Genomic DNA, 26,666 nt, shown 5'->3' with positions numbered 1-26,666 from the left:
TATTTGTTGTATATACAGCAGGCATCCGTCCATAAAGCTGAGCAAGGCTTCCACCTGCCTTTCAAACAGATAATCCTCTGTCCTTTATTGGGCTGCAAATTAGCTATACAGCAATTTTTGGCCAGGTGCAAAGCCACAGTGCTCACTGGAAGCACCACATAGGGACCAAAAATGGATCAGAGGGAGGCATACACATCTGGACCTCTGCAGTCTGTGTTGGTCCTTTGCTATTACCCTTGTACTTTAGTCCTGTATTTTCTACTCTCACTCAGGAGCCATCTTTGTCCTGAAGATATTATCTTTCTGAACTTCTGTGCAGACTGGAGTTTTTTATGTATACCTGAAGCCTGTTGCTGCTCTTTGAAACCTGTTGTTCTACTTAGCTACCCCATTTGAGTGCATGTATCACTTTACCCGATGGTTTTGTCCTGCATGAGGGAAAGTGGACTACCTTTTAGCTAATGCCCCCATTACGTAGTCAACTTGTTTGTTCAGGCTAGTAAATTTTTGCAGCAATCTACTTCTAATCTACTTCTGTGCTGCTATAACTGCCAGGTTTTGGATAGCTCTCTCACAGATCTTAGGGTCCTGTGGCACCTTTAAGACTAACAGAAGTATTGGGAGCATAAGCTTTCGTGGGTAAGAACCTCACTTCTTCAGACTTGCATCTGAAGAAGTGAGGTTCTTACCCACAAAAGCTTATGCTCCCAATACTTCTGTGAGTCTTAAAGGTGCCACAGGACCCTCTGTTGCTTTTTACAGATTCAGACTAACACGGCTACCCCTCTGATACTTCACAGATCTTAGTGAGCACTCTTTGCACACCCACTGGGACTGCTCCTGGATCCTGAACAGAGTCCAGCCACTGCTCTAATCTTGTGTCCCTAGGCACACTATCAGAGCGCAGACCTTCTGTCTGCAGGCCACCTGCTGTCCAGTCACCTAGCCCCTCTGATTCTCCGGTACTTAAACATACAGAGTACAGATCACACACAAAACAAGAAAACATCTGACATACAAAGCCCTTTAGCTCACACTTTCCTTGGGGGATCATCTGTGTGCCGTCAGGCAGGCGGGCAGGCTCCTCCATACACTTGCCTTGTAGCAGCCATATGGTGTAAAGTGGCTCTCTCCTCCAGTTCCCCCTTGTGAGCGCATTCATAGATTCCTGCTGGAATCACCTTCTTCCTTTGTTCTGCTTTTTGGTAACTTTCCACAGCTCCCAAACCCCCACTCCCTTCAGGCAAGAGGAAGTGCCTTCTCACAGGGAGAACAAACCCATTGTCTGAAGGTGTTTTACTTTGAATAGATGATCATTGAGTGCTGATCACCTACCATTGTTTCTGGCCTGGCAGAGACTGAACACAACTCTGCTAACTCGCCTTGGATCCACATACATATAAACTTTCCATGACAGTAATTTCATGATACAATTTAATACATTAATTCACAATTCAGAAGTAGTACAGACAGAACCCCCCGAGATCATTGAAGTCCTATGTCTGCAAATTACATAATTAGTCAATTTGCATATTTCCAAATTTATACACAAGTATAAACTTCAGGATTTTTTTAAAATGTGCAGATTTATTGCTCATGAAAGACATTGGCTTGACAGCACTGGTGAATAAAGCTTTCAGTTTATCCACAGGGCAGCAGCAGGGCAAGCTATCAACAATACTGCCCTGCTAGCATGCTTAAAAATTTGGGAAACTTCCTCAAAAAGGAGAGTAAAGGTAGTTCAGGAACCATAGCTTATGCAGTTCCTGGCCTTCTCCTGACTCTGCCAATTAGTCCAAGGGCAGTGGTGAGTTTTTGATGTAGAAATGGGAATTGAGCCACCAAACTCATCTCAGATGGGTGCCCACCAAACATGCATAAGATGGGAACAACTTTTAGCCCCTACTGAACTCAGATGGATTCAAAAAATCGACCTACAGATGCAAGGCTCTGTAGCTCATTAGCAATGCCCTGAGACAACCAAAACCCCAGTAAGTGCTAATATTATATCATCAAGAACGAGGCTGTCATTCTCAAAAGATAAGTTTACTAAATGAAGTTCTGACCTACATGGAGCTTGTACAGCCAGTCTTTCACTCTGTAGACAGACCTGTAAAATCTCACATACGTTGCCTTCAGTCACCTATCACACTATGTAGTCCAAGAGCTACACCATCTTAGAGAGACATATTTTTATTATTTGTATTCTGGTTAGTGGGAACTAATAGTACAACAAATACTAACATAACACGCAAATTTACTTCCAAATAGAGAGTGTTGCAACATAAAATTATTTCAAGAATTACAATTATTTCAGGGTTCTCACATTAACTTAAGGGTGGGTCATAGATTAGATAGAACAAAGGGAAATAAGCTATATTAAAAGGTCTGTTGACTACAAATTCAAGCACTCAAAGTTTGGAAATGGGCATTGAGTCCAGGATCTTTTGATCAACAGCACAAGACACTTGCACTTGAGCTAAAAAGAAACTGGTTTCAGCAGTAGGTTGTTATATTCTATGTGGACCAACCCCTAGATGGGGATATGACAAACTCTCCCAGTACGTTACACAACTATTTGTGGGACAATAGTGGAACGTCTGGGTATCCAGATTTCTGGTTCTCCTCCTGGCTCTGAACGCCCAGTGTTATCTAGCAGTAATGGTAACTGACAAGATAGCCACGTACACAGATTTAACACATTCATTTTGAAAGGCAGCGTGACTGAGTGGATTTGACTTTGTTTTTTCTGTATTTTACAAATAAGACAATGGAGAGAGATGCACAAGGACACTTCAGGCAGAACTGGGAATAGAACCCAGGTTTCTACTATGACAGTTATCTAGTGATAAGAGGCGTTGATAAGGAATGAAAACTGTCAGCTGCATAACAATATGAAGAGTGTTCAGTAGAAGAGATGAGACCAGAAATGATATTCTCCTGGCTCCTGACACAGGATATCTCCTTTTACACTACAGGGTATTTTGTGGGGTCTCTCTCCCTGAGATGTTACCTGAGCTGCAGGCAGGCATGACAGGATTGCCAAATGCATCAGAGTGGTGTGAGATGTGTGACAGTTGGCAGGTCTGCAGGTGTGTTGCAAAACCATTTGCATAGGGGAGAGCCACTGGGCAGTACTCAGTTCCACTTGGTTTTACACATTGGTTCTGCCAAGCCTCACAAATATACATTAGAACAGTGGTTCTCAAACTTTTGTACTGGTGGCCCCTTTCACACAGCAAGCCTCTGAGTGCGACCCCCACTTATAAATTTAAAATACTTTTTAATATATTTAACACCATTATAAATGCTGGAGGAAACGCGGGGTTTGGGGTGGAGGCTAACAGTTTGTGACCCCCCACGTAAGAACCTTGTGACCCCTTGAGGGGTCCCGACCCCCAGTTTGAGAACCCCGGCATTAGAGCTCCTGATGTGGCTTAACTACTCCTGTGTCTTTCCGGCACAGCACTTATTGTTACAATGTTATGTTTTGGTTTGTTTTTTTTCCCCCCCCATTCATAAGCGGAGGATTGAGCTTTTGGTCTTTAACTCAATCTTTCTTCAATTTCTTCTCACAGTGACAATTTTAGCTTCAGTATTACTGCCCTATCCTTTCCCCCCAAAAATAAAACTGTATCCACTCCAAATATAAACCAGATATTGCCTTCCAGCTCAGAGGTTTAAGATGTATTAGTACCTTTGGGCTTCTTATACATGGAAAATCTAATGGGTTCCTTCAGGCAGATAACCAGTCAGGGGAATGGTTTAAAGCTTGCATGCTAAGCCAAGGAGCCTGTTGGTCTGAATTTGCTAGTAGGGCAAGCAGCTCTTGACTGGGGATGAATTTAATCTATAGCTGAACAGTTTATTCAATTGAATGGAACATTCCTTTCAGTCACTCTCATGTAGGTTTATGACCTATGCAGGCTTCAGGAGCCAGGGCCTTAAAACCACCCTCACTAAGCAGACCACAGCACTAGTCCCAGAAGTCTTTTGAGTTCATTGTTTATTACTGCAAAAGCCTGCAGCAGAATTTATCTATAGCAGTGGTTCTTAACCTTTACTGCAGCCTGCACCCCTTTGGTTCTCAAAATATGTTCTCGCACCCCTTATCAAAAATCAAAATATGTTCTCGCACCCCTTAAACCTAAAAAAGTTAAAACATTAATAAAAGAGTTGACCCTAGAGCAAACATTAAACACACAGGTGGGAAGGGCGGCCTTGTTGTGTAACAACTTAACTGACTCCAAATTGGCCAAAGGGCTGGTTCCCTCATCCAAAATAGCTGAACCTTTACTAAATAGGTCTGCCTGAAATATTTATATATGCAATGCCGGGATCAAGATAAAATGGATCAAGATCTGACATGAATAAAAGGGTCACCAGACTGTTCCTCTGTCTTGTGTGGTGCTGATACAAGAGAATTATAAGCAAGTATTCTGCCTCTGTCCCCAGCCAAAGGGCCTCCAGTGCCAACCCATCACTCATCAGTGGAAAATGCATCTTTTGCACATGCTGAACATGCTGTGGTGAAACTAAAGGCCACCCATCTCCTGCAGGCAATTCATGTTTCAATGCACAATACATTAAAAGGTAGTCACTCTCTGTTAGCCCAGCAGTTCAACAACATTTTGGCATCTTAGCTACAGTTATAAATCAGTCTTTCCTGTTTAAAGTAAAGGTGCTCATTTTATAATTCATATACAGTAATTGGTGGCACCTCATTTTCTAAGAAAGAGAGGGCATGCCTGCAGAACACTCTCTCAGAGTCCATGACCCGGGACATTAAGAATATATAGATTGAAATCAAAGCTCATAGCCAATCACTGCACATGGCTGTAACTCCCTAGTGTAGTTCACTTAGATCTTCTGTTACTCTGTCACCTTGCTCCTGCTCTGGCACACCTACATGTTTCTTAATAACCTTTGCAGACACTGACTTTCAAACCGATTTAATGGCTTCATTTTTTGTAAGATTAAAAAAAACACAAATCTATTTCACATTCAGTTCCAGGAGATCTTGCAATTTGTGTCTCTCTCTGAAACAACAAACCTGAGGCTAGGGAGCACATAAAGAAGGACGGACATACACACTACATTCATTTAAAAACTCTGTTTTAATACAGTGAATGATTTAATCATGCTGGATGTGCCTTTGTGTGCTGTCCCCTATAGCAACATTGGAAAACAGTGAATTGAAAGACTGTGTCTGCATCAACATTCATCTTTATAAAAGTCTTTAATATTAGCGGGGGGGAGGGGGGGAAATAGCGACTCACACTCCCCAGAAAATGTCCCATCAAAAATAAATTAAGGGAAGATCTTTGAATCCTTGGAGTTCAGAACCTAGTATTGCAGAAGGTCCAGGTGTATTTGCTAGAGACAGAGAAGTAGATGGCTAGACTAGTGTCCTGTTCCTGAGCCTCTCCTCTCTTCTGTATATACATGCACAGTCCCTCTGCAATGTCAGCTACTCCCATTGTTTCAACAAGCACTTCATCATGATTGATTCTCAGATCTTGCTGTCTATTCCTGACTTTGCTCCCTCAGTCCACCTGAAACAACTCTTGGATGTCCCACTGCCATCAGAAACTCACTGTTTCTAAAAACATACTTCTCTTTCCTCCTGATTCTTCTCCTCTGCCTTTCTTCTCCACCTGCTTTGATAATTCTGCTATCCTTCCATTCTCCCTGGTTTGTAACTTTGGTGTCATCTATGACTCTTTCTCCATTTCCCCTCCTATCCCTTTTAGCTCTTTGAGTATCATTAAATCCTATCATTTCTTATATACACCCTCTGCTAAAAAACCTGCCCAAGTCTGGCTCATCTCTGTAATTGCCCACCATAATTTTGTACTTTCTGAACCTTTTTTTCTTGCCTTTCCCCATTCCATTTTATCCAAACCAGCATGTCTACAGTCATTGCCCTCTCCTGTCATGCTCTCCATACGACCCCACCTGCACAATCATACATGGAATTCACCACTGTTTTCCTCTCTCTTACCATATGACATTTAAGCTCCTTGTTCTCACCTTCAGTAAGACCTATAAAAAAAATCTACATCTCATTTTTCCCCTAATTGCCTCAACCCCCCTAAGTGCCATTATCCAATCCTTTTGCTTTTATGTGCCCATAGACTCTTCTACAATCTTGGCTTAGAGTATTTTATCGTGCTGCCCCCTATACTTAAATTATTCTCCCACTTCCTGTCTGTCAAATCTCCTGTCCTTCAAAGAGCTGTTTAAAACCCACTGCTTTCAGGAAGCTTTCCTTCCTCCACCACTTTATTAATAATCTCTCCCTGTGCTCCCATGCCTAAATTGTTGTTTCAAGTCTTGTATCTTAGAACGTAAACGCTTTAGGGCAAAGATCATGTTCTCCCTGTCTGCAAAGCAAGCACTGTGTATATTTACAGTGTTATATACATGATTTTTATAATTATTTTAGTTCTTGAACTCTCCTTGTATAAAAGGACTATAGTATTCTCCAGTAATGGTCCCAAGTACTACCATTTACAATAGCGCTAACCCAATTTTTAGGACGATAATGTAGATCTTATTAATACAGGTTTCCTTGAGAAATGATTGCCAACTCTGTCTTGTGTGTTGTGTGATTACTGTTTGCTGATGTAAATAAACTTCAGGAAGAAATAAAATGTGAACACTGACCTCGTTTTCACTTGGGACCTAAAGCACTACTGGCTGATGTCTGAAAATAAAGATAATAATAACCAATGCAGCCACAGCTGGAAAACCAGTCTCAAAATGATGAATTCTCATTAGAAACTTAGGCTATAAGAGTCCTTGGAGCAAACTAGTATTCCCTTTTGGTGCTAATGTGGTGCACCCACCCTTGATAATTGTCATTCACTCTGCTAGTGGACTGTAAGAGATAAGACTCTGATTCTTGTCCCTACCATCGTGGCCCAGGATCATTCTCAACATCAGCTAATTTTGATTTTGAGAATTGGGTTGCTGCTGCTGTACAGGAGCGGTAAAATCTACACAAAGTACAGCTACCGGTAGCTCAAAAAAACCTTCCTTCAGTCTAAAAAAAAGTACAACACAAACAAACTGCAAAAAGCATTGCCTAAACTTACATCATGATCATCTGAGAAATCTTCCTTCTCACCCTCTTTGCTTCGACAAAACCCGTAACACTCCTGTTAAGTGTGACATCTGCACCCTGCTCATCACATTAGCCCTTCTTTAACCTTCTGTCAGTGGAGAGAATATTCAAGGAAGACATCCACATCCTTTATGCATGAGGGAGATGGTCTCTGCACTAGCCCCCCAACAGGCTCACATGTAGGGGGACACTGGGTATGGTTTGTCATTGCAGGGCTACTGGATCTGTGGCCCAAAATATTGACAAGGGGGAATATGGAGGGACACTAACCACTATGGTACTCTAAAGGGTAAAACAACAGCCACAGGGGCATTGTGCTGCAGCCTAGAGCATCTTCCTACATTGTAGTGTGTTCAAATTTCACCCTACATGTAGCTCCACACACCTGGCACAATTACTCAGCTTTTGTAAGAGAGAGGCTGAATTTTACCCTTTCAGAATTTGCAGGCACTAAAGAGATACCGTTTGTCATGTGCATCTACATTTGGAAAAGATTTCCCAGGGGCTTAGATAATATACAGCAAAACCCTGTCAATTTGAGTAACATTCAATATTCCTCCAATAGTGACGGAGATAAAAAATTCAATATACTCCATGTTTTCCTAAATCTCCAAACACTACTACTCACTTATTGCTGCTTCTCAACAGCTATTTACTATTAGAATTGACTTTATTGTAACTGTTTATCACCACATACAACTCTGATGTAAAAATCACATTACAGAATAAATTGACAAGCAATGAAAGGAATCCTGTGGTAGACTGTTTGACTAGAATTATTTTAGTCAGTAGACATCAAATACCTCTATACAGCAGCAACAGAAAATTTTCTGTTATTTAAATTATAATAAAGAGTGATGAGTCTATGGAAGGGTAATACAGATTGATGGATCCTGTAAAATAATAATGCTGCAGTGCACTAATATTAATTATTAAACCATAAAAATAAACAGTTGTGTCACTCTGGAAGAAGAATTTCTGAACAAGTGATCAAATCCTGTACTAGGCAGAAGAGGTATTCAAGAAGACAGATCATAAGAAATGAGCCTGTTTGAGTGATTATTCGATTTGTAATTTAGTGCTTTTATCATCAATTTTAAAAGAAACAAAATAAAGCCTTTGAGTGAACACTTCATAGTTTTAAAATTACTGTATATATCACTGGCCTATTAAACGATGACATTTGACTATGTTTTGTACCATTGTGTAGATTAAGGTTAGAGATAATAATGTTGAAGTGTCTGCATCTAATGAAAACATAACACCTTCTATTTGTTGGCATGACTCCGTGCAATAAAGCAATATATCACTGTCCTGAAATGCTAGCAAGAACAGGAAAATGAGCTTCTGCTAATTAAACCTTTTATATAAAAACATGACTGCTAATCAAATCTTCATTATTCCATACTCTCAAATTCTACTGTGTTTTTCATTTACACTTGGTCCTGAACCTTTTAGTGTCATGTTTATAGGCTTCTTTTAAATTGTTCTTTGTGATACTGTAGAAGATTAAACTTATGGTAATAATGAACAAAAAGTATCTCTAGAATAAGACGAATGACTGAGTGGAAATAGTATGGCAACATTAATTTACATCTGGTTAGCTAATTAAAAGTAATTTTTAAGTTGTTAGTGAAGTATAAAGTTCTTAATCAGGCCAAGTTACATCATATTGATAACGACTGCTTAATACTCCTATTACAAGCAAGAAAATATTTGGCTTTAGAAACACAAAAGAAATTTGGCTTTAGAAACACAAAAGAAATTTATTTATTTACCTAAATGTGGCATGCAACAAAGATCACAGCAATATAAATCATATTTCCTTTCAAGAAATGAAAGATATGTTTAATTTTTAAAGCTCTCATTACTATGAAGTTAGCTAACCAACCACTTAAAATAAACCAAACATTAGAGATAAATATTATCCCAAACAAACCAAATAAAATTCCTAGGGAACCTATTAAAAATTGACAGAATGGCCCTTGCAAAAAATTCTGGGCAAATTTATGCTAAATTACTTCCCAGCAAAGTACCACATAGTTATTTAATTTGTAATTCATGTAATTTTAATTATTGCAATATTTGTACAGTCAAGTGAAAAAAAAGTACAACATAAGATGTTATTTCAAAACTAAAATGTTTTTTTTAATTATCTTGGCAAGGATCAACTGAATTTACAAGGATTATCTTCATAAAAGAAATGGTACAATCAAAGCTAGAATTGACAACTGCAAGGAGACCCAAATGTAAATGAAAGTACTTTTGACAAAAGCCTTGAAGGCAAGTGATTCTCCCATCAAGGGATGATTTTCACGAGTATCCAGGTGTAATATTATGTGCACTGATGAGCTGATCAACAGAACAGAACTTCTACCCAGCTGTAATCAAGAGTGATTGATGGTTGGGACAAAAAAGTTGATTATCATGACAAGTTCACTGATGCAGAGAAAATAAGCTGTGCTGGGGAAAGAATAAAACCTGTTCAGAGTCTACCTTCTGAAACCTCCTTTATAAAGAATATGAGGAAACATTTATGCTCATTCAGATAGATCTAATACAAATGAACCAAGAGTAAATTTACTATGCATCTGTACCAGCAGTTGTTCCACCACTGTACATTGAAACATATATGAACCCAACAGAGAATAAATCTTTATATTTCTAAATCATAATATGAAGATCAATCTGCTCTTCATCAGTGTAAGTCAATTATATATGAATGCAACAGTATGTTTGTACCTGAGTTTGGTCTAGGTTTTCAATATATGTTCTGAAGACCAAGCTTTCAAAGGCTGTGGGAGAGTCACTTGAGACTGCCATATTGGATTCAGCCCTGATAAGGAGCAAGTCCCCTATGGCCATTTTAAACCTTTAGAGACTTCATTTTCAATTCAGCTCAAAACTTACACATGAGCAGAGGCAACTCACCCTCATAGGCATTGTTCGAACATGCATTTTGTATTTGATTACAAAGCTTTTAAAACCTGGCTACTGTGTCCCATTCCTACAGAGAATCAAATTCCAGTTGGTGACTGGAATGCAGATAGGCACATGTGACTACAATATCTCACAATTTGTCCTAAGAATGTAACAAACTTTTCAAGTGTTAAGAATGCAGGAGCTAAGGAAGAGTCAGTCCTACAGGTTCTTAGGTAGAATTTAATTTACTGAATACAGTAAAGTCTGTTTGTAATTGTCACCAAAGGGACTATTCTTCTGTTAGTTACATTAGGAGACTGCACAGTGCACTGTGATTAATATTTCCAGAACTCTTACGGGAATGAGATTTTATTGGTCATCAAGAGAAGTGTCCAGAGTTAGCAGAAGAGCATTAGAACAGGTGTCACTGTGCTTAATATAGGGGTATAATCAACCAATGTCAACCATAGGACCAATTAGTATACAGTATGTTCAAAAGGGAATTAGGACACAATTTGTGGGGGGGGGGGGGAATCACTGTGGGTTACAACTGCTAACTGATTTTGAAGGAGACGCTTCTACACCACATGAAACACCTAAACATTCTCTGTTAAGATCTGTGTTCCTTCTCTGGGCCACAATATAATATATAACTCTCCTCTCTCACATCTTTCTGTCCTCAGTGAGCCCCCGAAAGGTGAAGTGTGGTGACCTAAGTACGGAAATGCATTACGAGGCAAAAAGCAGGAGCATTGATTAATGGGGACTCAAGCAGATAACATGTTGTTATCAAGATGTGAAATGTGTGGACTGTACCCATGATTACTAGCCCAGTGCTTCAATGTCCCTGCTATTTGAATTTCTGTCTTTTTTATATAAATATATTGAGAAAAAGCTACAACAACAAATTAAATAAAGCAAAGTAAACATGGCACACTAAATAACAACAGCTAAATCCAAACATTATGCAATTCAACCCCCTTTTGTGGCAGCAGCTAGTATCTTAAGTGATACCTTCATTTCATCACTTTGGGGGGACAAGAGAAGGCTTTAATATTAATTGTCTAGATGTATTTAAATGGTGGGGGGAGAGTCTTCTCTCATCTCAGACCTTCTCCCTTTTAAATTAACTCCTCCAGTTGCTCTCACCTTGGCCTTTCCCTCTTTCCTCTGTTGCTCCTAGCAATTTTAAGACAGTTTGAGCCCAGTCATGAGCTGAGAGTCTGGCCTATCAATAGTTTCTTCTTCAAAGGGCAAATGCTGAAGACGCTGAGTTCCGTGCTAGAAGCAGAAACCTTTGAAAACAATTCATCTCCATACTCCACAGTTAGAAGAATGGTCATTAAAAAAAGACAGATCTCGTGTGTTTAAAGCATTGCCAATTCTGCATAACTTGACTATTAAAAAGAGGAGGGCTCTGCACACTCAGAGATCTTGTGCAGCAAAACTGTGCCATTTTTGAAAGATCTCACATCTTTTGCAGAGCACAGTTGCTACATCAAAGGAACATCTCTTTGAAATGTACCAGTAGGACAGGCAGAATGTGGAGCAGGAGAAATCATCCACAAAGGTTGGCCCAATGCTCAATGTTGCCTGAAAAGTCAATATAAGGGCAGTTGCCCTTTACCTTCCTTGCTCCCCAGCAATTGTTAGAGACAGTCTGTCTACAATTCACATATGGCCAAATTTTGACCACAGCTCCAGCCTGACCAGACTCTGTGCTCATACAGCTCTCTGATCAGGCAGGCTCACCTCTGAACCAGCCATGGTAGTGTGGGCATTCGAATCTACTTCCTACCTAGAGATAGAGTCTGACTCCATATGTGGCCACAGTTCACTGGAGAGTGATGTTTGGGGAGGCAGAGATAACTCTGTATGGTGGAGGGCTAATGGTGGTGATGTCTCCTTGGCTGAGTGACAATGCCACAGTCAGTGAGTAGACCAATAGCTTCTTTCCCCATCTCTCCCCATCTCAGCACTAGAGTGAGCTGTCAGCTGACATGTAATGCTACTAGCTTGAAAATCTCTCCCCAACCCTAAGGAAAAGGAAGGTCTGAGGGTGGCGGTGCAACTAAACCCCTCACAACATCCCTACCATCCCTCGCGACAAGCAGTACTTTTGTGTGGATGGGAGGTAGCTCTGCAGGCCTTAAAGCAGCCCATGAACAACAGTAGACTCCACATTCCCTGCAAGAGAAGAGAGGGGCACTGGGATCCACTGAGAGCTGATGGAGGGAGTGAGAAGGTCATTTATATGAGTGTCCCGCCTTATGGGCTCTCTAGCCACAGAGCAATTGAGCATCTTTGTGCCCCATACTGTGCTAGACTTTATCAGGCAAGAGTAAGGAGCTTCCCATACCCCTCAGGATTTCATCCAGAGAATGCAGCTCATATAGCCCCATAAATACTCAAGAGCTGAAGAAGAAGATAGAACATGAGGTGTGCTGAGATCCTATGGTTTTCAAATATGTCAAAACAATGTAGCCTCTGCATGTATGTTATAAAAGTAGGTATATTATATATTGTATTAAAAACCCTACTTTTAAAATACACTAAATACAACTGTTGTATAACATGATTTTTACCCTGATCAGCAATCATTTAATTTCTGCTTTCTGGTAATCATTTTAGAAATGCTCTGAGGCAACTCAGGAGGTGTGCATGTCAGCTGGATATTGCTTATCTAGATTTCTGGCATGTTTAAATAATTTAGAAGCTATAATTCTAGATTTTAAAAAATGGTTGACTCCTGTATAACCACAAAGAACAAACTAATGGCAAGGAGAAGAAAGAAATGAAGTAAAAAATGTTTTCTTTCAAAATATAGAATGCAGTTCAAAATAACAGTTCCAGTTTTACAGTATGGCATGACACTTGCACAGGTTCTGCCTGAATTTTTTTGTCCAAGTCTTTAAACTTTGTGACATAGGAAAGAGGAGGTAACACTTGTTAAAATGTCCTGCATATGCCTATAAAAACAGAAGCCATCTCATACCCAAAACAAAATGTATTGGGTTGTTCTCAAATTTTTTATTTATGTTCTATAAGTGCAAAGTATTCTAGGTTATTTTACTGGACTTTAATAATGCCAAAAATCTTATATCTCAAGTTATTCTTCAGAAATTCTTTAGGGTTGCTACAATGCACTGATATAGATGCTAGAGATTCCCTGGACAGCTCTACATCTAGTCACTTTCTGTTACTGTTTATTACTTTTTTCCAGTCAATGCTTTAAACCAGCATCTCTGGAAAAGGGTAGACATAAAAGCATATTTCCATTTTGAGTCACGTTCTGATCACCAATGAATAGCACGTGCAATTCCATATTTGAAATCTGAAATTGCTCCTGAATGTTGATCTCCACACTAAATGAAAGATGGTGCTTCACTGAACAGATGTAGAATAGGACAAAAATAATGTACGACACCCATGTCTGAAGAAATTAAGTTAGGAGAAATTGGTCTTATTGGAAAATACACTCTAAGGTACACGCAGATGTTTCATTCAATATTACATGTGTTTACATAGGGGCTATCCACCACCCGTAGAGCATCTACACTGGTAGAGTCTGATCACAGTTGGCCATTATCCTAATTAGAGAACAACCTTTACAAATTCTTGCAACCACTGGAGTGCCACTGACCTCACTGAGATGGTGGGCAGGCATAAGGATGTGGATTCTCCACTTCCCCCCGCCCCCACAAGGATCAGGATCTAACAGTGAATTCATAGAGCTAGGGTTTTGCTACTAATAAAGGACAAAAGAAGAAGAAAAATGTACCAGTTACCAAAGAAATGTTGTCCTAAGAACAGTTACAATTTTGCTCTGTGGCTTGCAGTACATGCCTGTATATAATCATGACTGAGTTTGAAAGGTATTTATTAGAATGACAATAGAGGCTGATGTTTTTCTACTGAGAATGGATTCTAAATTTAATGGATACAATCTAAAAACAATCAGGATAGTAGGAGCAAGTAGGATGGAATATATATAACTAATTCATGGAAAGGGTGATAAACATGGAGGTAGATACCTCAGAAGATGATTGAAGCAAATAGTGTAAACAAATTCAAACACCACCTAGATTTATAGCTGAAGAGAAAGTGTATTGAAGGATAACAGGTGTGAAAGCAGGAAGGTGGAATTCAATAACCATGAGAGAATAGGGGTATTACCCTGATTGGCCCTTTTCTGTTCCTAATGGGGTGATTTTTGAAAGGCCTGCACAAAATGTGACTCATGCCATGTGACCCATCACGTAAGTAAATTCTCAACTACCTATTTATCCATGCAAATACAGCTGTATATTTAAACAGTCAATATGCACAGATCCTGCCCATTGAGTGGGGTTTTGGAAATCTCTGCCCAAATGTCTAATATTTCAGCATGCAATGTAGTTGTAGCCATGTCGGTCCCAGGATATTAGAGAGATAAGGTGGATGAGGTAATATCTTTTATGGACCAGTTCTGTTGGTCAGAGAGACAAGCTTAATATTTTTTATTGGACCAACTTCTCTTGGTGAGAAGTTGGACCAATAAAAGATATTACTTCACCCACCTTATCTCTCTAATAGTTCAGTAGTTTTACATTTCAACATTTTCTAATAAAACATCCCCAGAATAAAATTTTATTTAGTATGTATCTTCCATTTCTCTAATTTACTCTTACTAATCAGTATTATTCCAAAGGCTATAAACAAGGAAGAAATAACACAGATAAAATATGATTCATCCTTATTCTGCATGCATCCTGCAGTGGTATTTGCTAGCACAGACTTCTGTGTCAATTTAGAATTCCATTGACATCAGCTGGTCTCCATATGGGTTCCAGGATCTTGTTTGCAGGATTAGGGCAATATTAAAGTGAGGGGGGGAAACAAGGCAAAAGGATGATTGATAAGGTCTTTCTGACAAATGTTCAGCTCAAGAGAGCTTTGCTACTATTGCTATTTATGTTAAACAATTATTTCTGGCAAGCACAGTAGGAAATACTTTTATATTTGATCATAATGGCAATCTAGTGCTATGCACACACCAAATTTCCTATCCAACCTTCCAACACAAGGCAAACTGGATGATCACTCAGAGATCTCCATTACCCAAGAGTGAAAGGAGAAGGAGTTCGTAATGTAACAGTTGACCTAGTTAACAGGCCATCACTGTTGACTTGGTGACCTTAGCAAAATACGATTGGTCCTATTCAAGACAGAAACCAAAATGGTGGAAAAAATTAGAAAAACTTGGCATAAGTATATTTTTAAGTAATCATTCCTTGCTGGGGTTTTTTTGCAGTTAGTTCCCAAACCAGCAAGCACTTAAGCATGTGTGTCAGTAAGCACATAAATAGTCTCACTAAAGTCAATTGGGGCTTGATCCTGGATGGTGCTTAGCACTATGATCACAATTCAGCAAGATGTTTAAGCATGTTCTTAGGGTCACAGACTTAATGAGAGTAATTCCATGCTTAAAGTTAAGCAGGTATTCAACAGTTTTCTTGGCTTGGCACCAGACTACTCTGGAAGCTGGCACAACTGCGCTCTTGGATCACTCACGTGCTTACAGATCAGCATGTGCTTAAATGCTTCACTGGAACGGTACCATGTTGAGAATGCAGATATTGAATGCAGATCTTTGTGGAACAAGAGGCTCATTGCTAAAAACAGACAGAGCAGAGGCCACCTTTGCTGTTTCAACGTTCTTCCTCATCTCACAAGTTATTTGCTCATTCCTCCCTTCTCTTGTATGAGGAGATTTATTTTAAAAAGAAATAGCGACCATACCGCTGACATGAAGATTTATACATAACTTCTTCAGAAAGAATATAAACAGTTTTAGACTATTGTACTGCTTTTTTTATTTTTCCTTTAAACTTAATTTTGTGACCATGCAACCAGAAAAAAGGCTCTTCTGGATGAAAAAAAGCTGAAAGAAATCTATAGAAAAAGGGAGACAATTCTGTATCTTGAACAAAAATGAAAAAAAATCCAAAAGAGCAGTTTTACTATAAACATTTTCATAATACTTTCATACAATAAGGAAATGGAGTTTCTATTCACTACCGGCTGATAAATCCTATCTCTGGGATCTAAAAATAAAGTTTCATCAGTAGAACTGCCAGTAAGGTCTGGTTCTTATGCCTTTAAATTACATTCAACAAAACACGGTAGAAATTAAGGGTAGGAATGTTCAGTAAGACATAAACATTTCTTCAAAAGAGAAGAAAAACTTGCAATGCACGTAGATCTGCCATATTACAGTACCACTAATCACAACTTGTTACCTGATGCCTTCCTTTCTGAAAGTGGCCTTTCCCCTAACCTGTGACATTTATATCTACACTGCATCTGGAAGCATCTCCCACCTTGGGTCCGCAGACTTGTACCAATGGGGTTCAATCTAAAGGGCTAAAATCAGCTGTGTTGATGTTGCTTTGCTGTTGTGGCTTGGGCTGGAGCTCAGGTTCTCAACCCTGGGAGTAATGCAGGGGGCTGTGGTGTGGCAGGAGGCACTTGAGAGCTGAGTTCCAGCCCAAGCCACACATCAAAGCAACGTTGACGCAGCTGTTTTTAGCCCACTTGCATGGGCCTGTGAACTTAGGATGGGAATCTCACTCCAGATGCAATTTAAACATAGTCTGCTGCACCTCTTGTACTCCAAATACTGAAAGGAGTTCAAACTTACCCATGGGGCTATGGAGCTTGTTTGTGCTCATTCCACCCACAAGCCAGATAAGTATTTGCAATATGATATTGAAATACTGAATACTTATTAGTGTTTTTAAAGCATCTGTACAGCAATTTCTGTAATTCAACAGTGATAAGAATATAAGAATGGCCTTACTGTGTCAGACCAATGGTCCATCTAGCCCAGTGGCCTATCTTCCCAGAGTGCTGGATGCCAGATGCTTCAGAAGGAATGTACAGGATAGGACAATCATCGGCTGAGCCATCCCCTGTCATCCAGTCCCAGCTTCTGGGATCCAAAAAAGAGCATCATAGAGATACCAGAGACCTGACTTCGGATGGAGCAGAAGGAAGAGATATGATCCCAGAGAGGAAATCATTAGGTAACAAATTTTCCATTAAGGACCTTGACCTCTACCTCAGTCAGAGACACTTGAGATGCAATGAAAAATAGGGAAATATTAAGGAGAAGGGAGAGAAGTAGACAGATCCTCCCTTCCCTAAAATTAGTGGCATTATCTAATTTGGGATCACACATAAAGCTTCATCCTGCAGAGGGATGCTGCTCCAGGGAACTGGAATTCAAGCCTGTAGCATTTTAAGGTGTTATAACATGACCAGGCATCTGCTTTACAGATTTCTTTCCAAAAAGCTGCTGTGAAATGTACTGAATGAACTGATTCCTTCTGGGACTGGTTTATTTGCAGCTGCACGTGCCTCTGAGAATGACCATTGTGTCATCCATTTTTATCTTTTGAATTATTCTTCCTAGCAGCAGAAGAGGAGGAAGACTATAAAAGCAGATTCAGACATCTGTGTGCCAGCATCGGCTCCCAGTGACATATTGCTTGCTTCCCTGATGAAGAATATTTTTTATTTCAGTTTCAAATGGCTGTGAACAGTTTCATCTGAGGAAAGCCTACCTCCAATCAGCTGGAATACTTCTCGGTTCAGGGACCACTCTGAGTTGAGTGTCTGCCAATGACTTTACCAGTTCAATTGTGTGTTCTGTGTCCCTTTTATGTGGGCCATCTGGATGCAGAGTAGGTGGCACACTTCCCAGGAAAGGATGTGTATCATCACTACAGTGTTGAGACTTGAGGATTTTGTTCCCGCTTGCAGATTTACATATGCCACATCATGTTGTCTGATTGAACCAGGACATGCTCCCCACTCAAATCCTGAAGGGCCAGAGTGGCTGCTGTCATCATTAGAGTTAACGATTCTCTGAAGCCTCACTGACTTTGCCAATGTTCCCTTCTGTTGCTATGCCCCAAGTGAGCTCCCAATCCTGAAAGTCTTGGTGTCCATAGTAGGATTCTGGAGTTTGGATTACAAAGACAGGATCCTACCTTCATCTGGGTATCCTGTTTTCACGCACTGAGAGGCCAGATAACTCTGAATGGTATCTTTACCCATCTTGGTATCCCTTGTTGGAAATAGTTCCAGGGCTGTGAAAATAAGCTCTTGTATGTGTGCAGGGAATAATCTCTATACATGAAAGCAGAAGATCCAGGACTGCAAGTAAAGATGAATGCATGACACTTGGTTGACTGTGGAGATCAGTGTCTGGATCTTGTCATCAGGAAGAATTTGAATTTATCCTACTCCCTAGGGGGGCAACACTTACAGAAGAGATTCCTGATCCCCTCTTAAAGTTTATGACAAACCTTCATTGCTGAAGCAATGAATGTTCCTCTGAATTACTTCTCATGAGGAGGTCCTTGAGAATAATGCTTTGATAAGTATGATGTCTAAGAATAGGCCTGGACGAGCTCCAATATTTTTCAACCTATTATCTCTACCAATACTGTTGTGATCACCTTGGGATTGGACAGCAGATCAAAAGTTAACCTATTGCATTGGTAGTGGTTACAAGTGAAACTGTCAATGACAAGGCCTGTTTGGAACAAGCAGATAAGTTTCTGCCAAATCCACTCATATGAGAAAGCCTCCAGGAAAGATGCAGTGCATATGGAAGAGAATATTTTGTTTCTATGACCCTGCAGTATTCCAGGGCTTGCCAGCTAAGCCTCTTTCCTTTGTCAGGCACTTCCCAATTCTTTCTACTTGCATCTTCAAAGGAGAAAAGAAGGGGTTTGGATTGGGGATGTTTGCACTTGACTTGAATCTGCTCATCCTCTTCCCTCTGCCTGGCACTCAATAGAGTCTACCACCTCCTTACTTTTAAATATGTCTGTGTACAGAATCTTGTCTGTTCTCTCTGGCTCAGGGTTATGATCTCGGGAGAAGAGTTCTGCTTCTTTGGGAGGGGAACTGGAGCTTATGGTAGATACTGGAGATCCGGAACACTTTGGAACTTTTTGGTGGCATTTGGTGGTTTATTCCTCACCGGGCCACCTTTCTTTTCTTATTGGGGGATCTTTTTGGTCCTAGCCTGGGTGCGAGGGTCTTGAGCCCCTGTGCTATTAACTGGCTAACATGTAAATGGAGAGGAAGCACAGGGGCACTTCTACAGAAAGAGCCCAGATCTTCCTCTTGGGAAGAAGAAGAGTCTGAAAGGATGGCAGATTCCATATCCAATTATTACCCACTTATGAATGTGGAATGGGAACCTAGAACTTTTTTTTCTTTTGAAGGTGGATTGAACCAGGAGAAAGGGTTGAGGAATATTTTGATTTATCCCTGAAAAATAGGAAAGGATGGGTCCAATCGGTCATGTCCCAAGTTCTGAAGATGACTGATCTGCCCTTGTGGAGGTGCATGCAGAGAAGGCTTGGATGGAATGTGAGGATGTGGAAAGTCCAACAAACCATCCAGACTCTGAGCCTCTTCCCCTTACAGAGTGAGAGTTTTCAGGCTGGGAGCAGTCCCCTTCACCTCGCATCATTTGGTTGCGGATGAGGTGGGGGACAAATAATGAAAATAACCTTTGTTTTTAAAAGCTAGGATTGCAGTGGATAAGACAGCAGCACCGAACTGCCACAACTGTTTACACTACTGGAGGTACAAATTTTGGAGCATGAGCAGAAGAGGTACAGCTAAGCCATATGGACAATGCTGAAGTGCCTCTGGTACTTAAAGGAAAAATAGTGCAGCCAAATTATCTAGTACTGGTAGAGGCATTAGGATCTAGAAACTATATTGCACCCATTAAAGATGGTGGATCAGTCCTGCCCTCACTTATAGCCTGTGCAGCACCACTGAAATTAGTAAACTTGCAGGAATGGAACCGAGGGGAGAATCTGACCCATCATGTATAAAGTACCAAGTAATTGCCTCTGTGTACAGTATCCTACATCCTCATCTACTATGGATCCACAGTCTAAAATCATTATGTTTCATTTAAGCTCAAATTAATACACACAGAAAAGACTCTCTCATTGCACATCCAGCATAGACTAATACATATTTTTTAGACTAATACAAAATAGTCAACTTACATCAGAATTAAATCTCAGCTGGCAAATGTTGCATGATATGATTTGCTTTCTTCGATGAGGAAGAGGAACCCCAAATGTATGATTTATTACAGCTTTCTGAATTGGGTCCATCTGTAATGAGAGAAAGAGAAAAATAAAAGCTTTTCTGTTCCATTGGAAGGTTGCCTATGCCACTTATGGTATTAAAGAGAATCTGTCCAGTGCCAATCCATAGCAAACATTATTCATTTGGTGACAGTACGTTTCTCCCTTTCTTTTTCTATTATTATTGCTGCTTTTTACTGAGAATAAAAAGGGGGAAAGAAAAAAATTAATTAGTAACCTGGAAAAGAGTTTTTTGGCTACTATTCATTCCTATCTCACTTCAGTGAAGAAAGCTGAATCAGTTAACACTGAACATGTTTACCTACCAACATGCTAATTTTTATTTTTACTTTAGGAAAACAGCAGAGTAAAAATAATACAATTGTAAAAAAATAAAATAAGAACCTGGGGAAAAGAAAAAAAGAAAGGGAGTATGAAGTGAAATGTGAATAAGGATGTATAAACAACTCTATATACAGTGTGGTGCTTAGCTGGCTTTGCATCATGGCAGGATTCCCAAATATTATGAAAATCTTCAACATTGTCCCAGGTTCCAGAAATGAGTCTTTTATATGAGGCAATTTCTGTCAGAGTCAGGGTAAATTCCAAATCATCCTTCAAGTGTCTAAAGATTATTTTTCTGCCATTTAAATAAACCTTGTTTCAACCATTTTATCCCTCCTTTAGAGAACACTTCTCTAGGTCAAATCCCGCTCCCCAGCACAAAGTCTGAGTAAATGGGCTTTACACAAAGAATTTCAACAGGGGTCAGAGGGGAATGATATCCTACCTGCCCCCTCCAGGCTGTGGAGTGCAGTGTAGCATTTAATACATGGCTGGCTGAGCAGCTGCCATACTTACACTCCTCCCATGCCAGCCAATTCTTATAATCATGACCCCACTAGCTGTACTCTAGTTTCTCCCCTTCCCCCAACTGTCTCTCCAAAAGCCCTCACAATCCTCCTTACACACTCGCCATGGAAGCATGGGGTCTAATGCAGTCATCCTATCAGGGAACCTCTCTGGTCACTGCTGCTCTTTGAGCCCTCCCAAAGGAGGAATCAGCACTGTGGAGAGTGCTTTGCGAGAAAGGCAAAATAGTCTTTATTATCTTTCTTGGACAATCTTCATGAGGCCAGAGTGGGATCATGTGTACCTGTAACCCACACACCTCCTGGGTGTGGTGCTCCGTCCCATCTAGTGGCACCGAGACCACTGAGGGATTAATGAGTCTGCTCTACAGCCTTAGCTAAGGGCCATATGGCTTTTAGCTCATGCAGTAGAGACTCATGCATTTAGCTCCAGAGGTCCCAGGTTCCATCCCGCCCACTAATGACCGGGTCTGTCAGTGTTACAGGTTCATACCCACCCATTGTGGGCTGCCTACCAGGGCTGGATTTCTAATTAGGCACAGTAGGTACATGCCTAGGGGCGCTCGCACTCTAGGGGCACGTAACAGTTAAAAGTGGGTTAAAAGTTTCATTTTTTATGGAAAACACGAAGGTCTGCTGTAGGCGGGGTGGGGAACTGAAGATGCTGTGCCTAGGAGCACATAAAGTGTAAATCCGGTCTGCTGCCTACAGTCCGTCTTCTCCCTCAATGCGTAAACCAAACAACCCTCTGCACAATCCAGGAAAAGGGCAGAGGCTACTAATGTAAAGGAAGGTGAGTGCCTCTTTCCCATGCAAGTGGTGAGAACTTTGAGCAAAGGAATCTCTCTGCATGCTGATCTGGGGAACATAGTTGGATCATGGTTTTGGTGCCATGGTTAGATCCAATAGGTAGCCTATTTTATGGTTCTATTTCAGCAATGGCCAAACTTTCATGAAAATCATTCCGGCGGAAAGGATGCAGAAAACCTTGCAAGATTGGCTGGTTCTGTAAGAAATCTATCATTTAAATTGCAGCAAGGGAGATTTAGGTTAGACATTAGGAAAAACTGTAAGGGTAGTAGAAAGCACTGCAACAAATTACCTAGGGAGGTTGTGGAATCTCCATCATTGGAGGTTTTTAAGAACAGGTTAGACAAACACCTGTCAGTGATGATCTAGAGAATATTCAATCCTGCCTCAGTGCAGGGGACAGGACTAGATGACCTACTGAACTCCCTTCCAGTCGTACATTTCTCTGTTTCTATGATTTAGGCCTAAAATCTCACAAAAACTGTTCATGAGATTTCATCACCAATGCTGAAATAAACTTCCACAAACTTCCAGGTTAAAGTTGTCATGACTCTTCCTTTTTTGACAATAACCATTTGATAACTATATTTTTTTAAAAATTTAAATAGCTGTATACTAATTCATGAGCCACTCATTTAAGCAGCAGGTAATCTTTATCTTTGAGACATGCTGTCACAGGGCTGTACAAAGTCATCATCTGAGTCATCCAACCCCTAACCACGATGCATCCAATACTCAGATTGTGTAATTTTTATATTTATCTTAAAAAAATGAATTTTGTTCTGAACCAATGCCCCTATGGTTCACTTACTTCTCAGGCCTGGTCTACACTAGGCGTTTATGTCGAATTTAGCGCCGTTACATCGAATTAACCCTGCACCCGTCCACACCACGAAGCTATTTAGTTCGACATAGAGCTCTCTTAAATTCGACTTCTGTACTCCTCCCCAACGAGAGGAGTAGCGCTAAATTCGAAATGGCCATATCGAATTAGGCTAGGTGTGGATGGAAATCGACGCTAATAGCTCCGGGAGCTATCCCACAGTGCACCACTCTGTTGACGCTCTGGACAGCAGTCCGAGCTCGGATGCTCTGACCAGCCACACAGGAAAAGCCCCGGGAATATTTGAATTCCTTTTCCTGTCTGGGCAGTTTGAATCGCATTTCCTGTTTGGACATCGTGGCGAGCCCAGCAGCACTGGCAACGATGCAGAGCTCTCCAGCAGAGGTGACCGTGCAATCCCAGAATAGAAAGAGGGCCCCAGCATGGACTGATCGGGAAGTCTTGGATCTCATCGCTGTGTGGGGCGATGAGTCCGTGCTTTCCGAGCTGCACTCCAAAAGACGGAATGCAAAGATATATGAGAAGATCTCTAAAGCCATGGCAGAGAGAGGATACAGCCGGGATGCAACGCAGTGCCGCGTGAAAATCAAGGAGCTGAGACAAGGCTACCAAAAAACCAAAGAGGCAAACGGACGCTCCGGATCCCAGCCCCACACATCCTGTTTCTACGAGGCACTGCATTCCATCCTGGGTGCGGCCGCCACCACTACCCCACCCGTGACCGTGGACTCTGAGGATGGGATATTGTCCGCGGCCGGTTCCTCGGACATGGTAGCGGACGGGGAAGATGAAGAAGGAGATGAGGAGGACGAGGCAGTCGACAGCGCTTGCACCGCTGATTTCCCCGACAGCCAGGAGCTCTTCATCACCCTTACTGAGATCCCCTACCAACCGTCCCCAGCCGTTACCCCGGACACAGAATCAGGGGAAGAATCAAGCAGTAAGTGTTTGAAACATCTAAACATTTATTTTTAATAGAACTTCAATATTTATAATATTAACAATGGGTTTTTCAGGAAGTGTTTTAAACATCTAAACATTTATTTTTAACAGAACTGGAATATTTATAATATTAACAATGGGTTTTTCATGATTTCTTTGCCCTGGGCGCTTCACTATTTAGTCCCAACTATTTAAAAAAAATCTAACAATGTCCGGTTTTTCATGATTCTGCTGCCCAAGACGCTCCACTCTTTAGTCCCTGCCAGTGCAGCTACACCAAAATCCGGTCTATATGTCCGGGGATAGAGATGAAATCCTCATGGGAGATCTCAACGAAGGTCTCCTGGAGGTAATGTTCAAGCCTATGCATGAGGTTCCTGGGGAGAGCGATCTTATTGGGTCCTCCGTGGTACGAAACGTTTCCACGCCAGGAGACAATCAAGTACTCAGGGATCATTGCCCTGCAGAGCATGGCGGCATACGGCCCTGGTTTTTGCAGGCTTTCCCTAAGCATCCGTTCCTTTTCGCTGTCCGAGATCCTCATCAGGGTGATGTCGCTCATGATGCCCTGCTTTGAATTAGGTAGGGGAATGTTAGTATTGGGACTGCTTTACAGCCACGCGGTGGAGGCGGGAGAGGGGCAGCACACAGGGATCTTTCCCTGGGACAGCCGCGAGGGGGTGGGACAGGGGCAGAGTTCATGCTTGCCTGATTGCTGGCAGCAGAGACTGGCATTGCTTTCAACGTGAAAGGAGGCCAGTGCTACTATTAAAGTTTTAAGCAGCCACAAGTCTACGGCTTACCATGCTTGCCCGCTACAGAAATTCCGGTGTCCTGCCCCGCTTCTCAGATCGCCTCTGCAAGACCACAGGCACTGAAGGAGAGGGCCGAAAATTCGACCTTGTCCTGAGTGCGCATGTGATAGGTGCAGCGCATGGTCTTGTTCACAGAGAAAGACTATGTTCTTTGTTCACAACTACATTTATCTTTCTGAGGAATTCACTCCCTTTTTCCCATTCCCACAGCCACATCTGCGACTGTCTCCCAACCCAGCCTGGCATCACAGTCCCAGAGGCTAGCGCAGATTAGGCGGAGGAAGAAGAAGACGCGGGAGGACATGTTCTCAGAACTAATGTGCTGCTCCCGAGCCCAGGCAGCCCAGCAGACACAGTGGAGGGAGAACTTGTCCCAAATGCACAGAGCAAACATGGAACGGGAGGAGAGGTGGCGTCAGGAAGACCAGCAGGCGACTCAAACACTGCTTGGACTGATGAGGGAGCAAATGGACACGCTCCGGCGCCTTGTGGATGTTCTGCAGGACCGGAGGCAGGAGGAGAGAGCCCCGCTGCAGTGTATCTGTAACCACCCTCCCCCGCCACCAAGTCCCATACCCCCCTCACCCAAAGTCCAAAGAAGGAGGGGCGGCAGGGGCCGTGAAAAGTTTCACTCCACCCCTGCAGAGTGCTCTAGCACTAGAAGGCTCTCATTCCACAAAATTTGAAAAGTCCTTTCCTACCCACCTCACACAAGCCCCCATCCAAGTTTCACCCCCCCGTTTCATGTGTAGTTACTAATAAAATATACGTTTCTGTTAATTACTGTTTCCATCATTTTCTTTTGGAGGAGAGTCTGTGTGAAGGGGGGGAAGGTGGTTGGTAATTGGACAGGACAGTCACCTTTAGCAGGGTACAGAGGCGGGGGCAGGTCCAGCAGCAGGGCACATACACAGTGCAGTTACTAGTTACCCTGGTCAGTCTGGGAGGTGGTTTTCATGTTCTGGGAGGGGGGTTGCTCTGTGACTTTGTGGCGTGGGAGGGCAGTTACAGATCTTATGCAGCGGTCCTTATCCTGGCTCACAGAGCCACGCAGCAGGGGATCTGTAACCCTCCTCCCCCTGCCAGAAAGTCACATAGCCGACACATACACGCAGTCCCGCCCAGGACGGCTGGCAGGCTCCGTTGAAACAACCAGTCCACCACTGCGGAGCCTGTCATTCCTGGAGTTTAGAGGCATCATTTGCATCACTACACTACACCCGCCCCCCACCACAGTCTGCGTCCCAGGTTTAAAGGATTCCCGCGAAAACAGTAATAAAGACAACGGTGTTCATTAAGAAAATAGAACTGATTTTATTTTTTGGGAAGGGGGTGAAAGGGGTATGTAGCTGGAGAGGATAGTCAACATAAACTGGGTAAAGAAACGGGGGCAGGTTCAGTTTCTCTTTAAACAAAGTTAATAGTCACAGGTTACCCTGCTCACTGAGGAACCTAGCTTTCAAAGCCTCCCTGATGCACAGCGCGTCCCGCTGGGCTCTTCTAATCGCCCGGCTGTCTGGCTGGTCGTAATCAGAAGCCAGGCTATTTGCCTCAACCTCCCACCCCGCCATAAAGGTCTCCCCCTTGCTCTCACAGAGATTGTGGAGCACACAGCAAGCTGATATAACAATGGGGATATTGGTTTCGCTGAGATCACAGCGAGTCAGTAAGCTTCTCCATCTCCCCTTGAGATGGCCAAAAGCACACTCCACCACCATTCTGCACTTGCTCAGCCGGTAGTTGAAGAGTTCTTTTTCAGTGTCCAGGGCGCCAGTATAGGGTTTCATGAGCCAGGGCATTAGCGGGTAGGCTGGGTCCCCGAGGATCACTGTAGGCATCTCCACATCCCCAAGAGTTATTTTGTGGTCCGGGAAGTAAATACCTTCCTGCAGCCGTCTAAACAGGCCTGAGTTCCTGAACACGCGAGCGTCATGAACCTTGCCCGGCCATCCGACGTTGATGTTGGTAAAACGTCCCCTATGGTTCACCAGTGCTTGCAGCACCATAGAAAAGTAGCCCTTTCGGTTGATGTACTGGCTGGCCTGGTGGTCCGGTCCCAGGATAGGGATGTGAGTTCCATCTATAGCCCCACCGCAGTTTGGGAATCCCATCGCGGCGAAGCCATCTATGATGACCTGCGCGTTTCCCAGGGTCACTACC

General features: G+C 42.0%; 1 protein-coding gene across 2 annotated transcripts in view; it reads right to left on the bottom strand.

The window, feature by feature from the left end:
• Positions 1-26,666, bottom strand: part of ZNF385D (zinc finger protein 385D) — a 351,705-nt gene that overhangs the window by 111,292 nt on the left and 213,747 nt on the right. For both annotated transcript variants that reach the window (XM_024197375.1, XM_024197374.1), the window contains exon 3: positions 20,140-20,250. In XM_024197375.1, the coding sequence (XP_024053143.1) occupies positions 20,140-20,250 (111 nt within the window). The remainder of the gene's footprint in view (positions 1-20,139; positions 20,251-26,666) is intronic.

Source organism: Terrapene carolina, unplaced genomic scaffold (assembly GCF_002925995.2).
Source record: "Terrapene carolina triunguis isolate 2854851 unplaced genomic scaffold, T_m_triunguis-2.0 Scaffold84, whole genome shotgun sequence".
NCBI classification, from domain to species: domain Eukaryota; kingdom Metazoa; phylum Chordata; order Testudines; family Emydidae; genus Terrapene; species Terrapene triunguis.
The sequence above is the reverse complement of the archived record's forward strand: the minus strand, read 5'-3'. Positions and strand labels throughout refer to the sequence as shown.